This window comes from Gallinula chloropus, assembly GCF_964237585.1.
Source record: "Gallinula chloropus genome assembly, chromosome: 1".
Lineage (NCBI taxonomy): Eukaryota > Metazoa > Chordata > Aves > Gruiformes > Rallidae > Gallinula > Gallinula chloropus.
The window spans coordinates 26,550,493-26,567,031 of NC_140085.1; the positions used below are offsets into that span (position 1 = coordinate 26,550,493).

At 44.6% G+C, this 16,539-nt stretch overlaps 1 protein-coding gene across 1 annotated transcript in view; it reads left to right on the plus strand.

Moving 5' to 3' along the window:
- The first annotated feature begins 12,101 nt into the window (after nucleotides 1-12,101).
- The window catches only part of AGK (acylglycerol kinase), a 39,812-nt gene continuing 35,374 nt past the window's right edge, over nucleotides 12,102-16,539 (plus strand). The window contains exon 1 of the mRNA XM_084266668.1: nucleotides 12,102-12,253. Coding sequence (XP_084122794.1) covers nucleotides 12,144-12,253 — 110 coding nt within the window. The 5' untranslated portion in view covers nucleotides 12,102-12,143. The remainder of the gene's footprint in view (nucleotides 12,254-16,539) is intronic.

A 16,539-nucleotide genomic window follows, 5' to 3' on the forward strand; every position in this document is an offset into this window, starting at 1 on the left:
TAGTAATACTACTGAGGTAATGCAAACTTGCATGTTAAAACAAAAAGGTGTTTCAATTGTTTGGAGGAATACAGAGAAGAAAGGGGCTGAGCCAGCTCAAAAAGGCAATGACCAGTAACATCTCCCAAGTCCAAGCTAAATCCAGGCACCTCTCCCTGCCTTACTTGTGTAGTAATTTGCACATACACACGTGCATATGACATACCAATCCCCTCATTGCTTTAATGGGACCTATTCTACTCCAGGGGCTGGGGGTTTTTTTCAGCCATTTGGCTGAGCCTACCAAAGAGGTCACAAACTCCTCTGTGATACTCAGGAAAAAAAAATAATTATAATTCCGTGCCAGAATGAACATTAAGTATAAAAGTAGAGTTGATAAAAATAGTGAAGTTGGATGAGGATATTTTTGATGTACCCAGAGAGGAAGCAGTCAATGTTTCCATCAGGTGTGCAATGTACCCATAAAATGTTCCAAATATATTTTCATGCATTTATAGCTGGGTAAAAAAAAACCCCACCAACCCTTACATTTGTCAGCAGTTATCTTACCAGTGAGACAAATGATGAGTTGTTGGACTAGACAGTACGGATCAAAGCTAGGGATGGGAATTGTTTTGATACGTGTTCAAGTGGCTCTGTGCAGGTGTAACAGAGCTAAATATAACTTGGCATGGCTGATAGGCAGCAACAGCTTGAAAATATAGCTGTCTGCTCTTCATGAATGCATTTCCAGTTACTTCCATGAGCTGAGGATTAGGCCCCAAATCTTTTAAATATGGATATCTCAGAACTCCTCTGTGGTTTTGCTTCACTCAGTGCAACATCAGGAGCTGCTACATGTCAAGAAGAAAGTGATGGCTTCCTAGTCCCATGTAAAACCATCCAGTATGTCACCTGGAAGCATCTGATGCACCCAGGAGATGCTGGATCACTGTCACAGAGTTCAGCTTCATGGTGTCTCTGGCAGCCCCCCGGGCTGGGCTGTGCAGGGGCTGGTGTTTGACATGGGAATCCAGAGACGTTGTCTCTGCTGAGAGGTCTCCACGCTGACAAGTGGAGGGCTCCACGACTATTTCTGGTCCCAACTGTGCCATTTTTGTGGTAACTGGGTCATGTAAAATGGTCAAACTCTAGAGAAGAACGCTGAATTGAAACAGAATTTTCTGGAGCTATTTAAACCAGTCTTAGAATCTAATGTACAAAAATCTATGAGAACAACCTGTTCCAGAATTATCCATCACTCTCTGTGAGATTCAAACTCAATTTGATTGCTATTATTGTATGTATTTTTATTTTCCTATTTGCTTAATTAATGTTGCAGTTGTAGTAATGAGATTATTGGTAATATGAAACAGATTTGCAGAATGATGAGAAGATAATTAGATGATACCTTGAGGGTGATTTCTATCTAAGACACAGTAACTACGACATGGAGTAAATAAAGTTGTTGAGGGAAGATATCAATGGCTGTTTACCTAAGATACAATTATTCCCAAATTACCAGGATACACATTTAATTATGGTGAAATACCCAGTGTCTGATGCTTGGTCCAGGCTCTCCCATCCACTTCTGAGGCTGTGGGACAAAGCCTTGCCCAGGGTGTGAGCAAGCGAGCCGCTGTGGTTCCCTACAGCCCAGGATGAGGTGGTGGAGGTGGCACTCAGCACCCACACCTGAGACAACCCAGTGCTGTTTACTGGCAGTGGGACTCACGTAAATACATTGGGTTGTGAACTGTGAGGCTCTGACGAGACCAAGTGATCAAAGTTTGCCTGGATTTCAAGAGCTCTGCCATCTTGTGCAGTTCCCATTGTCTGTGTGTAACGGCAACAAAGGCCTGAGAGCACAGTGGTGACAGAGATGCTTGGCTATCACAATCATAGTCTTAAGACCACATCTTCCTTTCTAGACTGATGTTTCAGGATCAGCATTAGTGCAAGGAATCTGTGGTTACTGAATGAATCTGCAATGCCAGCTTGGGACAAAGCAGTAGTCTATCCACAAGCCTGATGCTCACCTCTCCTGGACAAGACAGACCCATTTCTCACTTCCTCCCTCCTTTCTTGGATTTGCAGGACAACACGTAACTGAGTACTGCAGGTGACAATCTCCAGTGAATACACAGCTGGTCCTGTCCCACCGTTTTCTTAAAGCAATGGCAAGGTGCATACAGACACAGAAGCAGATACACAGCTCTCCAGCTTGCCCTCCGTCATACAAAAGAACCATCTCAATGGCCTGCATAGTCAGTATTTATGGTGAGTTCTACCAGGTTCCTCAGCGCCTCTAGTGGTCTGTGGAATATTTTCCACTTCTGCAGACCTTCACACATCCATTTTGATCCTAATTAATAAGAGTTTCTACATAATTTTCTCCATGGTCTCACCCTCAGCTATATCACTCGCAATCACAGTCCATCATTTGTCCAAAGTAGGCAGAGATATTTGGTCAGTTGTTTTTCTAAGTCAGATCATTAAACATGAAATGTAATTCTAAGCTGCACCTACTGCATTTACACACAGGTAGTTGAGAACAAGCCTGGGCCCCCAAAACACCTGCCAGATGTGTAGCCACCTGCAGACAGGAATTCTCAGGAGCTGCAACTGGCCTGACCATCTCCATGAGCGTGATGTGGTCAATTTCAGCAAACACTGTTGTCTGTGAATTAATCCCAAAATCTCCTTATTTACTAGAACATGCCGACATGATGTGTCATTGGCAGCTGTGGCACAGAAGTCATTGTTTTGCATCTTTGGGCATAGCTTTGCAGCACCACTGATAGCATCTTCACTCTTGTGTTGTGAACCATTGGAACAGAGTCCCCTCAGCAACCCCCAGAACCCCTGTCAATTTCTCAAATTCTCTGTTAATATTGGTGTTGCACATCCATTAAACATCCCCGTGCAGCAGTGCTCCAGGAGGTTGCTGCAAGCAGATAGATTAGGGGCAAATATCTCTATATTACTGACATTCCCAGTGTATCTTTACACGTTTTCCTTGTCTGTGGGCACACCCTCCTCTGCCATCTCACCCATGATCTGCTCATTCAACTTTTTATTTTACCATTTATGTTTCCAGTATCTGAAGGGCCTACAGGAAAGCTGTGGAGGTGCTGTTTACAAGTGCAAGTAGAGATAGGACAAGAGGTAATGAGTTTAAACTAAAAAAGGGGAGATTTAGATTAGACATTGGGAAGAAATTATTCTCCCTGAGGGTGGTGAGGCCCTGGAACAAGCTGTCCAGAGAAGCTGTGGCTGCCCCCTCCCTGGCAGTGTCCAAGGCCAGGCTGGATGGGGCTTTGGGCCACCTGGTCTAGTGGAGGGTGTCCTTGCTCATGGCAGTGGGTTGAAACTAGATGCTCTTTAAGGTCCCTTCCAATCCAAACCAGTCTGTGATTCTGTGATTTATTTATATATCATTTGCATTTGTAGAATTTACTGGTTTGTTTGCTTATCTTTGTCCTGGCAGTTCTAGCACTAGAAGATGCTGTGTGTTGTCCCTACAAAAGGGAATGTGATGGTACCTGTTCTAACATCCCCTGGCCAATGACCCCGTTAAGATCCCTTCTTCACCTCTGATTTAAGGGTAACTTTCCTAAAGACAAGACTTGCAGGGAGGAGGTGGTAGCATGAAGCTAATGGAAGTTGAGTCTTCCAGGTCTGCTGTGTATTCAGTTGAGATCTTTCCTAGGTGCCGTTTTCAATGTATCTCCCATTTATTTTCTAGTTTTGTCCAGATCCTTCTTTATGCTTAATAAACTTTTCACTGCCCATATTTCTGTTTTCCATATTTACTTTCTGCTTTGTGTGACTCTCCTACGAACATCTTCCAAAAGCGTTTCTGGCAACACATTTACTTTTGTATAACAGTTAAAAAATAAATGTCCTATTTACTTCCAGTGAGACCATTTCATCTTTGGCTGCTGTGCTGTGCATTTTTTGAGATATAATTTTCATCTAAGCAAGTGGTTGTGTCCTTGTTTTCTTTACCAATCATGTATATTCCTTCTGTTGGTATCCACACACATTTGTTTAGAGATATGATCCCTTGTACTCTTTGCATCTTCAACACACAGTGGACACGATCCAAACTTATGCTACCTGCTGCAGTGTGCATAAATCCATAAACTGTTTTACATGTTTGACATCTTGAGCCTCCTCTTTTCTATGACTTGGGGTTCTCCATGTACCTGTAGCATCCGAGCCCTGTCCATCCTCTGTGAGATTCACTCTGGACCAAGTGATTTCTCTCTCCTGGCAAAGCTTATCTCCTCTGGTAATTGTAAATCTCCTGTGAGTGGTTTAACTGCTTCATTCTTTCATTTATGGTATTTCCTTAATTTACTTTACTCCAGGTACCTTATGGTATTCAGCACTTAAATTACTCTCCCCATCTGTTCTTAGAAAGGGAAAGCAAGAAAGCCAAGCAAAGATGTCATATAAATGGAGTCAATAACACCTGTGCATTTGGAGACCATGGATAACAAGTAGTGGCTCATAACTGTGGCTCAAACTGCTTTCATTTAATGTAAAATACAAATCTGTGCTGATCTAGCCTAGCCATGTCCCAGAGCCTTACGCTGCCCTCAGCATCATCTTATCATAGATCCTTAAAGCAGCATATTCAGTGAAAAGAATGTCTAAACAGCATGAAAAGCAAAGCCAGCCTTTAAACTGACACCAGATCATAATGTGAAACGAATTCAAAGAAACTACACTGCATGCAGTGAAAGCAATTACACTGAATTCAAAAGCAATGCCTATACCATAATTAACACATGAATTAATAACATGAGAATAAAAAGTAATGACTTTTAAAACACTTAGCAACTTTCTGGAAGATAAATGCAATGTAAAACTGTACAAAAAGCTAACTAGCCACAGACCTTGTTGAAAATGCTTCAGAACATGTTTGGAGGAGCACGTCTTCTGAATTCTAAGGAAGCAATGCTTAAGAAAGGAGCTGTAATTCCAGCAAGTTTTTTTCATGGGAAGAATAAAAAGATGGCCTTTGAAATGGCCAAAAGCTGGGAGACAATGAAAAAGCAGAATATTAGATTTTATTCTAATTTTAAAATGTAGTTCAAGTACAGTTATGCATTCACCGACATCTTCAACCCCAAGACCTTTCACGGACTGGTGAATTGGCCAGTAACATCTCACAAGCGAAGGTCATTGTCGGTGTTAGATGTGGGATGTATCTTTTGGCAGGGACTCAAACAGACCAATTTTTAGAAACTCAGTGGGATTATATTTTTCCTAAGTGGACAAATTTTGCACTCAGAATCCAAGTCAATTAATCTTCGAGCTTCTACAGAGGCAAAGATACTTTGCTGGTGAAGAGGAATGGGAGTGGTTCATCATTACAGTGATGGATTTTCTCATCCCACCTTTGCCTGTGACTGATTCTGTTGTTCCCCCAACTCCACCTAAGGACAAGGATAAGACAACTTGTCACAGAGCACTGTCACTGGCTTTGGAAGAAGTGAAACTTTGAGCAAACACAGTAATGTGCTGGGTATGTGATCTAAGATGTCAGCCAGATGTGTTCAGTGGGCCATGGTGATGCACACAATTGAGTCAAAACAAAATGAAAATAGAAGCATTTAATAGGAAACCAACCGGGAATCTCTCTTTTCTCCAAACTGTGGCTGTTGCTCTTTGATTACAATTGCCCAAGGCCCCACTCCATCTGGTCCATAGATTAGGATGTCACTGCCTCAGTGAAAAATGAATCACTGCTACAGCTGTATTAGTAGTTTTCTGGAGCTCTCCTGAATGTAAGATCATCTGGCTACAGGATGCAACCAGGATAGTATATGGCAGCAGCTGGATTTTCAGTTAGGTGATATCTTAATGTAAACATAGGTACATAGCATGTAACATCCTATTTCTGGATGCACTGAAATCAAGAAACAGTATAAAAGCCCTAATTTCACACCCCCGAACTAATCCAGCTGTACAACAGGGATAAATTGAGAGAATATGACTTTTTTATTATTATTAAACAATGTGCATTAATCTCTGCCAGAAACACAATGCCTGAGTAGAGAGTCTCATGGTTTAAATCACCCACTCAGGTTCTGCCTGCAGAAGTGGAAATACCCATTTGCAGATGTGAGCCCAGAAGAGGTTAGGTGTTACCAGCATGCTGGATGAGGGCTACCTCCCTTCCAAATAAATTTTGCTTGCACATGAGAACATCTGCACTGTCCCTGTATCATACTGTTCTCTATGCAGAATCCCTTAATATGTAGCAGTGCCATAGTAACAGTTTCAGCTCAGATATGAGTGACCTTTGCTTTGGTCAGCAGGGTGTTTTTAAGGGCTGGAACCTAGAATCACCTGGGTTGAAAGAGACCCTTAAGATCATCGAGTCCTGTGCCAGGTCTCGCCGAGACCTTCACTAGAAAGAAGACCACAGGGTGGCTAGGGTCAGCACAGGAACTGATACAGAATTTTCTGTGCAGGGGTTTGTGCTGCTGGGTGAATGGATAAATCCCCGTCATGGAGAACTGTCCTTGTTCCTTCACTCAGAGCAGATCCAGAGGAGAACTAACTGGTACTGATGTTCCATCTCTCATCAGCTCTGAGGCCACAAGCTTAGAGAAATTTTTGTCTGTCACCTTGCTATGTTTAAAGCTCAGGGTCCATGGCTTGCCACCCTAATGTCTCAGTGGCATGTGCACTTACCGAATCCAAATAGGTTGGGGGTGAGCGCAGAGCTTTCTGAAATATGTCTCTGCTAAAGGAGCAAGTTCCCAAGATTGCCACAGAGCGATTTAATGGGTTTCTGCCGCTGTTCAAAAGCTGTGAATATCTCTATTCATTCCCTTGGAAAAAAGGTTAATAAACTCTGAGAATCAGGGAATATTTCTGTGTAATAGCTCTGTCGTGGGAAGAGGGGGCAGGGCGTGAAGGTGGTGGGTTTTGCTGTAGAAATATGCTAGGCACGCTCCTCAACTTCCTTCTAGGGAGGGCAAAGCTTGTGTTGTGTTCTGCTTACAGAATAGCTGAGGAAGAGCACGGAGGAGAAGGAGGAAGAGAGATTATTCTTGTGCAGAGTTTCTCTGAGTTACCCAACCAAAAACCCTGCCAGTGTGATTCAGATCTTTCTCCAAGTCAGTGGAGCAGGCACTGACTGCAGACATGACTACCCCGGGGACTCGCACCTTCAGGCAGAGCTGGAAATGAGGGCAAGAGAATCCATCATGAACTTTCTCTGCTCTCACAGGCAGGAACTTTCTCTGATGAGCTTCAGCAGCTGTAGCACTTTGCTCTCTTACACGGAATGGTGGCCAGAGGTGCAATGGAGAGGGACCTGAGACACATGGTGGAAAAACAGCTTCAGGCCCTAGACACAAGACCTGAAGAACACCAACCGGGAAGCCCACCAGAGATTTCAGCAAGCAGAAACCCCCTTGGACTGGGACGGAAAGCTCTGTCTCTTCAGCACAGTCTATCTATGCCCATGGCTTGTGGGGAGACAAAAGCTGGAGGTGGGTGCGTTTGCTAGTCCAGGGCTCCCATCCCACAGCCTGGTCTGGAGAGAAACTCAGTTGGCCCTGCTCCCATTCACCAAAAGGGCTCTTCTCCACCTTCAATCACGCTTAGTGTTCAGGTGTTGTGGAATTAAAGCAGAGCAAATTATAACCTCCCTTGCTGGGCCACAGGCATGGAGAGATTTAGAGTCTGGGGTTTTTCTCATCAGCTGCACAAAAGCTTGAAGGTTGTGTGTCAGAAGAAGACTGTCACTCTGGCCACAGTGCTATTAATCATGTGTAAAAAGCTGGGGAGGGGCAGGCTACAACCAGAAATAGTGCTGCTTCAGTCTGGCAGGAGCACAGACTTACATCGGTGTGGCAAACTCGCAGCTCCGACGGAGCAATCAATTTGCAATACAAGCTGCTATTTGCATTTTAATTGTAAGGAAGCACCCGAAGACATCCATACACTGTAACAGCAGGAGATGAGGCTGATTGCACTGCTATTTGATATCCACATCCCATCCTTAGCTGAGTCACAAATGCCAGAATAACCAGTAGGCAGAGGGGTCTCAGTTCTCCATTGCCATAAGGACAACAGAACGACTACATCAGACTGGGGGTTTTCCCTCCTTTTATGCACACACAGGCACATATCCCTCGTGTTGCCATCATGCAAAACCTCTCCTCTGCCCTTGTACTGTGCTGATACAGAACCTTCTGGAGATGTAGGCTGGGGTCATGCAGTTCAGCCACACAAGGATCACCTATAGATCACAAGGCTAAAATTAGCTTTGAGACCACGAAAGCTGCTGGCAGTAAGTGGTGGCGGTGAACAGGAGGACTTCTGCTCCTGATTTCAAAGGTCCCACTCAAAATTACACACAAAATGATGCAAACAGTGGCTTCAGTAAAATGATTGCATACGTTCCACAGTAAAATGATTACATTCATTTCAACCCCATTCTCAGAGAAACAACCATGAGAGAAAAACAGCAACCCAGAGTTAGCTGAGATGAGGACTTGTGGACAGATTGTGCTGGACAGAAAAGGAGACTCAATCACACTCTGCCCCTGTGAATTACAGGGTACTGCCAAGTAGGAGACTAAAATCTTTCTACAGTTTCACCCATATTCTCTGAGAAGAGAACTGAGATGGTCAAGTACGTGACTTCCATCAAATTACAAGCAAACATGTCCCTGAAGGATGGTCATGTATCCAAGGCTTCTTCTGCTAACAGGCTTGACACTGATGGTAGAGATAGAATGATAAAAAAATTGGTCTTCAAAAATGGGTCAGCCATGAGTAACCAGGAGGAGGCACTAACCTGTCTTTACACACAGCGTGTGTGATAATTTTAGGTGACACATCCTCAGCCAAGTAGAGTTGTGGGGTAGCTTTTTGATTGGTGACTTTTTTACACAAGGCATCTAGCCATCATAAGAAAAAAAACCCTCATGTTCCAGCCTCTTCTAAGCAGTTTTCTGAAAAAGGTAGCAGTCATTTTACTTGGCCTAAAAAATGACTACAGTATATAATCTAGAGGATGTTTGAGATCAACACTTTATCCTTTCATTTTCCATTGCACATATTCTAATCCCTCCTTTTATTGATTTGACATGCAAAAAACTAGGAGAGCCAAAAAGGAAGTACTGGGTACCTGTAGCAGCATGGCAGGTGTGATCTACCTCAAGGGGGATCAGATGACCACAGCCAAAAACTGGGACATACACATTTGCCAGGAGGGATTTTGGAATGGACAACTGCATCCTAAGTAAGCCAGCTAATGAGACAAGTGCACAATCTGTCATTGTTGTTTGCAGTGTTTCTTCTCAGGGCAGTTCATTTAGAAGAGCCCCATCTCAAAATCACCAGCCTAAATTCTCACATAATATCACACAATCCCAGAATGGCTGAGGGGGGACAGGATTTCTGGAGCTCATCATACTAAAGAGGCTTTATTTTAAAAACACAATCTTGTTTTGAAAGACTTGACCTGGTTTTGGCTAAGGTAGGGTTAATTTTCTTTCTAGTAGCTGGTACAGTCCTGTGTTTTGGATTTAGTATGTGAAGCGTGTTGGTAACACTGATATTTTAGTTGTTACTAGGTAGTTTTAATGTCTATACCAAGTCAAGGACTTTTCAGCTTCTTGAACCCTGCCAGGTGCACAAGAACAGAGACAGCACAGCCAGGACAGCTGACCCAGACTGGCCAGAGGGATATATACCATATCCCTGAGGTACTTAGGGATAAGGTTTAGCATAGGACAGGAACAGTTGGACTTGATGATGTTAAAGGTCTTTTCCAACCTAGTGATTCTGTGTGATTCTGTGTGTGATATTCCATATCATATAATGTCATGCTCCAGATGTAACTGCAGAAGCAAGGCAGGAGAGAGATTTGCTGCTAGGAAACAGACTGGGCATTGAGTTTTTATTCTGTGGATAGTGAGCAAATTGCATTTGTGCATCACTCATTATCTACATCTGTATCTATATCTAAATATACATTATACATGTATATTATCATCCTTTGTTATTCTATTAAACTGTCCTTATTTCAACCTGCAAGGGATTTTTCCATTCTCATCCCCATCCAACTGCAGCTTGAGGGGTGAGCGAGTGGCTGTATGGTGCTTGTTTACTGGCTGGGGTTAAATCACAACAAGCATCATTAATTAACACAACTGTACTCAGTAGACTTGGTCGCAAAATAGGAAGTTACAGGTGCTTGTAAATTACTTGTAGCACCTCATGAGAATTATGAATTTGAAAAGCACTTATTAGCACACAATCTTTTCCTAAGCTAAGGAAAGCAGGATGAGAGTACTAGTATCTGTTGCTATCATTGCTGTTAGCAGTTGGCCACACCACCTGAATCCTCAAAGAAAGTAGGACAACACACCAAACAAAAAGTAGGACGTTTAATCACTCCACCTGGAACATTCAGCAGTGCAAAATGAGGTAGACTGGACAGATCAACCTGGAATATTTAAGTGGGAAGTGATGGCTACTAGATGAAGGTGTGCCTGAAATACTCATCAGGAGCTGATCATTTAATGTTTTTCTTAGAAAAACAAATCCCAAATCTTCTACTTTACAAAATTAAGTTAAAAGAAAACCCAAAACATAGTATGGAACGTAATCCTTAGGGTTTAATCTGCTTTCTTTAACACTATCTGCAGAGTATCTCCTGGACTTCTGCAACTTCTTGATTTTTGTAGAACAGACTCTTGTCTACCCAGATTCCCAAATTTGTCCTCAAGCAGCACCCTTATGTTACTACTCACATCCCATCCAGCCATCATTAAGCAGCGGAATTCAGGGAAGCTTTTCACAGAAAAGCCATTTTATTAGCTTTGACATTTTTGCAAATGCTCAGATTGTGCTGAAAGCGGCATTTTGCAAGAAGGAAAAAAAACATTCTGCAGAAAAGAATTCTGTCCAGCCTTATGTTCATTGCCCTGACCTGCTGGTCCCTGCCAGACTGTATCCTTGTTGTCCTGAGTTCCTGTCAAGAGGCAGGTGGTATTCTACAAAAGCAGCATTGCTTCCTCACACCACTTACTTAGCCAACAGCTCATCTTGAATGGCCCACCTCTCTTCCTTTTCTCACAGGACACGGGTTCTCTGAATACTAGCAGCACATGCCTCCACTCACTCAGCAATTTTGTGAAATCTCTGAGGCTGCTCACCATCTTTCAGGTGCCATGGGAAGCCATAACCTGAGTTAATCCTGGAAGAGGCCATCACCATTAGATTGTCCCAAAGTTCTTCCCACCCTGAGGTCAGGTCTTGCCACTTGGTTGTCTTTCCACCTTTCCCTGGCAGGATGTTCACAGCTCCATGGCATCCTTGCAAGGATGCTCTGTTTCCACGCATGGTTGGAGACGTTTTTCCCGGTGCTAATGGTCATCCCATTGATGGGGATCAAACAGAAACCTCCAGATACTTCTTAGACAACAATTTTTCTAGATGACTCTGTTGAAATATTTTCTGGGTGTTTGGTTGTTGGGTTTTGGTTTGGTTATTTATGGGGGGGGGGGGGGGGGGCGGGGGGGGAAGGGGGCACCTTGGGTATTTCTCTCTGTGAAAAAACACCTGTTCCCTTCTGTCCTCTGATACTCCAAAAGTCTCCTTCTCCCCTTGCTCCTGGTCAGGGATTGCTGCCAGGAGTCCACAGTAGTGGGTAGTCTCGTGGACTGGAGGGTGACCATGCTGCAAGGTTGCGAGGGCTGGGACACAGGTGGGCGCGAAATGCTTTTTGTGGGATTCGTTTTGGTTTTGTTTTAGATCGAGGGAAGGTGCCTGACCCGCATCTGGGGAGCAGAAGGCCCAAGGCAGGGGCACAGTAGCGTGAATGGGGGATGAGATCTCTTCAGCACCGCGCTCGATGTGCGGGGGGCAGGCTGGTCAAAACCAGGGCGGCGGGGGCCGGGAGAGGCCCCCCCCTTAAGCAGGGAGACAGAGCTCAGCGGGCACCGCCTGACAGCCCCGCGGGGCCGGGAGAGCGTTGCTGCGCGGAACGCCGGAGCTGGGGGAGCCGTTTCCAGCCGAGCCGGGCTGGGCCGGGCGGCGAGAGCGGTGGCGCGTCGGTTCCCGCGGGCCCATCCTGAGGGGCGGCCGGTTTGCCCCGGGTGGCCGGAGTGGGAGGCGGCATGGCCGGGGCGGTGAAAGTGCTGAGGACCCTGAGGAATCACTGGAAGAAAACCACGTTCGGGGTCTGCCTGCTGAGCTGGGGCGGGAACTGGCTGTATGGGAAACACTGGTAAGTGCGGGCTGGGGGCGGGCCGGGAGAGCGGGGCCGCCGCTCCGGCCGTGTGGCTGCTCCAGCGACCGTCCCTGCAGAGTGAGGGCATCGCTGCCGTGTTCGCCGGCGCTGCAGGGCTGTCCGCCTGAGGCGGCCAGAATGGGGGTCTCCCCTGGGAGGGGCTCCGGGGGCAGGAGGGGATGGCTGTCCCTTCCGCTCCAGCAGCCACGAGCTGAGGAAGGGTCAGTGCCTTTTTGTGACTTCCCACCTTGGCCCCGTTGGAAGTTTGGGGCTAGTTCAGGGGGTAGTTTCCAAGGGAAGTGTTGCCCAGGTGCCTCGAATCATTGGGGGGCCTGTTGGAGAGGAGAAAGATTTCTCTCTTCTGACTTATAAAACCACTACCAGCCAAGTACCTGTCATAGGTTTGCTTGTTTGAATCGGTATTATAAGGATGAATGAAATGAGAGGCCCTGCACCTGCAAGTGGTGCCACTCATGGGAAGCCACCTTCAGGTGCAGAGGGTGGCCGACACAGCACGGCGGTCCTGTGCCCATGGGCTTTCCCCACCTCCTTTTCTTCTTTCTTGTGGTGCTGTACACCTCACAAAAGATGCTGAGTTTCTGTTGCATGAGCCTTGTCCCTTTCTTGAGGCACGTATGCTGTGCGTGCTTTGCTGTTGTCCCCTATGCTCCTAGCTGGAAGAAGCCCATCAAGCTGCTACAGCAGCAGTAGTGCTAACATGAGTTGTACCTAGCAGGCAGGATGTCGTTTTCACTGCTTATCTGTGGGACAAACATTCTTCAGAGTAAGCAAAATCCTCCTTCATAGGTTTTAAATAGCTAGGCTTATATTTTAATCCCCGTCCTCAAAGATTATGGTTAATACACTTGACTAATATGCGGGTATAGCCAAATTATTTTTTTAAATGGTTACTTTTGGTGCTGCTGTTTATTCTGTCACTGTCTTAATGCAATTTTAATTGTAAGTCATTATTGTAGCAGTGTTCTTTTCTGCTTACATTAAAATGCTGCCAGACCCTCAGTGGAAAACTTAGGAAAAGAAATCTGACCATGTTGTTTGTTATACTTTGCTTCTTTATTTCCTTTTGCCTAGGGGCTTTTGCATTCAATCAGGCTTTGTTTTGGATGGTGCATCTGCTTTAGTGCCTGAAGCACTAAGGCCTGGTTGACTGCAGGGCAAGCAGCAAACAACTCTTCCTTCTCACCTTTTTCCTTGTAATTGCTGATTCTAGGGCAGGTTGGGGTAAGATGGAGAATAACTGCGTGAAAGTGGTGGTAACAACACCATGGTTTCATTTGTATGCCTGCATGGACCTGGCAGAAGAGAAGCACATAGTATGTAGAAGAACAGCTGAGAGAGTTGGGGTTGTTCAGCCTGGAGAAGAAAAGGCTCTGTGCAGGACTTACTGCAGCCTTTCAGTACTTAAAAGGGGCCTATAAGAAAGACAGGGCAAAATTTTTAGCAGGGCCTGTTGTGATAGAACAAAGGAGAATGGATTTTAACTAAAAGAAGGTATACTTAGCCGAGATATAAGGGAGAAATTTTACATGATGGGGGTGGTAAAACACTGGAACTGGTTGCCCAGAGAGGCGGTAGATGCCCCATCCCTGGAAACGTTCAAGGTCAGGTTGGATGGGGCTCTGAGCAACCTGATCTAGTTGAAGATGTCCCTGCTTGTTGTAGGGAGGTTGGACTAGATGATCTTTAAAAGCTAGACCAACCATTTAGCAATTCTGTATTGTAGTGTTGTAAGCAGTAGCATTTGTGCTAAACAGGCTGGGTTGGTTTGTTGGGGTTTTTTTAATGTCTTCGTGTAATGCCAGTAGATCTTTGAGCTTATTTTCCACTTTTATAGGAGAATTGAACTTTGAATTCAGATAAAATGGTGAAATGTAGCAAGTAATTACGTGAAGTTCTATCATTCTAGATATCTCTTACCCAAAAGAATAAACTTAATGTACAAAACGAGAAGGAAGAAATTGCTCAGTGGCATTCACATGAGGGTCTGGTGGTGGGGTAGAGCAGCTCGTGACCTTCTCAGGTACTCTGCTTATATAAGTGGCCTCTTTACTGGTTTTCTGTTGCCACAGATACTAATGACAGCAGAGTGCATGTCAGACCTGAGTTCTATAGACAGCTACTGAAATAGAGCATTAAGAAAAAGACTATATCTGCTCCTTGTGCATATGGAGAGTGGGCACTTGAGAAGGCCTAGGAGCACTGCAAGACAGAACCATTCTTCCCTTTATGTCTTGTTTCTGGGAATTCATGTGCTGTTGTACCACTGTTTTTTTCTGTTTTGATTTCCTGTGCAGTTAACTGTGAGAACATGTTAACCATCATGGAGAAGGTGAAGCATACCATAGCTGGTGATATGTCTGTGAATAAAGAGGAAAATATGAAAGGCAAACAAACAAAGAGGGAACTTTTGGTATCTAAATTTCAATGCTCAGAGGTTATTTCTACCAAGTGTAGGCACGGTGCTTTAACACAGATGATAAAGTGGGGGAAAAAAAGTGTTTACATGTCCCATTCTTCAGTCTCTGCTTTTATCTGTAGGGGAAATGCAAGGTAGGAAATCGTGTGATGACAAACAGCACTGTGTGACTTGTGACTTTGATGTAGACTGAAGCACTTCTGCAAAGTTATGCTTTCAGAGATGTAAATACTGTTTGAAAAAAGTGGCAGCTGTTTAGCTATTTCTTGATCTTGGTGGAGGATTGTTTTAGCCAGGGAGTAGGAAAACGAGGAGTGACAGGTGAACTTGATGGCAAGAGTGTAAAAATTCAGAGGCGGTCTCAGCAGCCCTTTTGTGTCACTCTGTGCACTGTGAAGGCCTTGTGGCTGCTGGACAGCAGGGAATAGGCCAGGATCATTCTCTGCAGCTTCTATTTTGCCTTCAAATGTGGTAGCGGCTTTTGGTGAGGGTTTTGCAATACATTCCCTGTTCCCAGTTTCTTTGTTTATATACCAGTTATGCTGGGGAGCATGAGAGGTGCCTTTTGCCCCATGCACAAACTGCTGCAGGCAGGGCTTGAGGAGGTTAATGAAGGAATCATGTATGGGCTTTGCTGGTCATGAGGCTTGCTGTTATTGACATCAGGGGCTAAATTACTATGCACAAGGCATACTTGACTAGACTTATATTTGCCCTTTTAGAACAGATTAAAGGTTTAGTGAAGTCTTGTGCTTCGGTTTCTGGCATCACTGGAGTTTCTGACGACGGGGCTTGGTTTAGCACAGCATCCGTTCAGATTAGCCTCTGATTTATTGGAATTAGCTATCTGAGATGTTGCTTGTTTATTTGCAGCTGAAGTAAAGTTTTATTTCCCATCCTGCATCCCTCTCTTCTTGTCTTTTCCATCCTTGTGAATTTTCTAAAGTATTTCTCTTGCAAGGGGAAGATCATTTGCTTTTTTGACTTCTCAAGGTTCATTCTTCATTCTTCTTTTGGATGCAGACGCTATGATGCCTGCACTAAGTGGAGCTATTGCAAATAACAGTCTGTCCTGCAAGTAAATGGCAGAGTCCGTCTCTACATGCCAATAGGGACAGAAGAGCTCTGGAGTACTTCCTTAAGGCTTTGGAGGATGTTACTAGGAGAAATACAGACAAGAATGTTACCTTTTCCAGACGTCTTCCCCATGCCACTTCCCTGACTGGAAATGGGTGCGTGTGCATCCCTCCTGCACCCTGGGGACTGTGCTGTGGGGTCTGGTGTGGATGCCCTTGTGCTCCACAGGCTGTAGAGGAATGAGGGGCGCTGGCATGTTAACGGTTCATCTCCGAGTTAGTCCAAGCTGTGGATGCCGATAACCATAAAGGTCGAGAAGCTTCTTAGCCTGGTCTTATATTTTCTTCATGTGGCATTTAGTTTCTGGATCAGTGTGTTAGCCTTTCATCTTTGGAGGTGTTTTCTCAAATACTGATTTAACATAACAGTAAGGGAAGAGTAAAGATAAAACCTTGTGCAGATTCCCCCTCCTCCATTTGCGATTCAGACCTTCTAAGTAGGAAACATAACAGAAGGTGCCTCTTCAGAAGAGACATTGATCAGGAGGTGGCAAAGACTCCTTGTGTTTAAAATGACAGACATTATGTCTGGTTGAACTACTGTTAACCAAAATCCAATTGCTGTTCTTACAAAACTTTAGTGAGTCTTAATTTTTAATTTTTTTTTCTCCTCCTAAAAGAACATGTTTTCAAAATCCATCATCTTGCATTTGGGATACCCTTGTACTACCCCTGGAGAAGCAGGAAGAGCACGCAGTGTTGTCATGTGT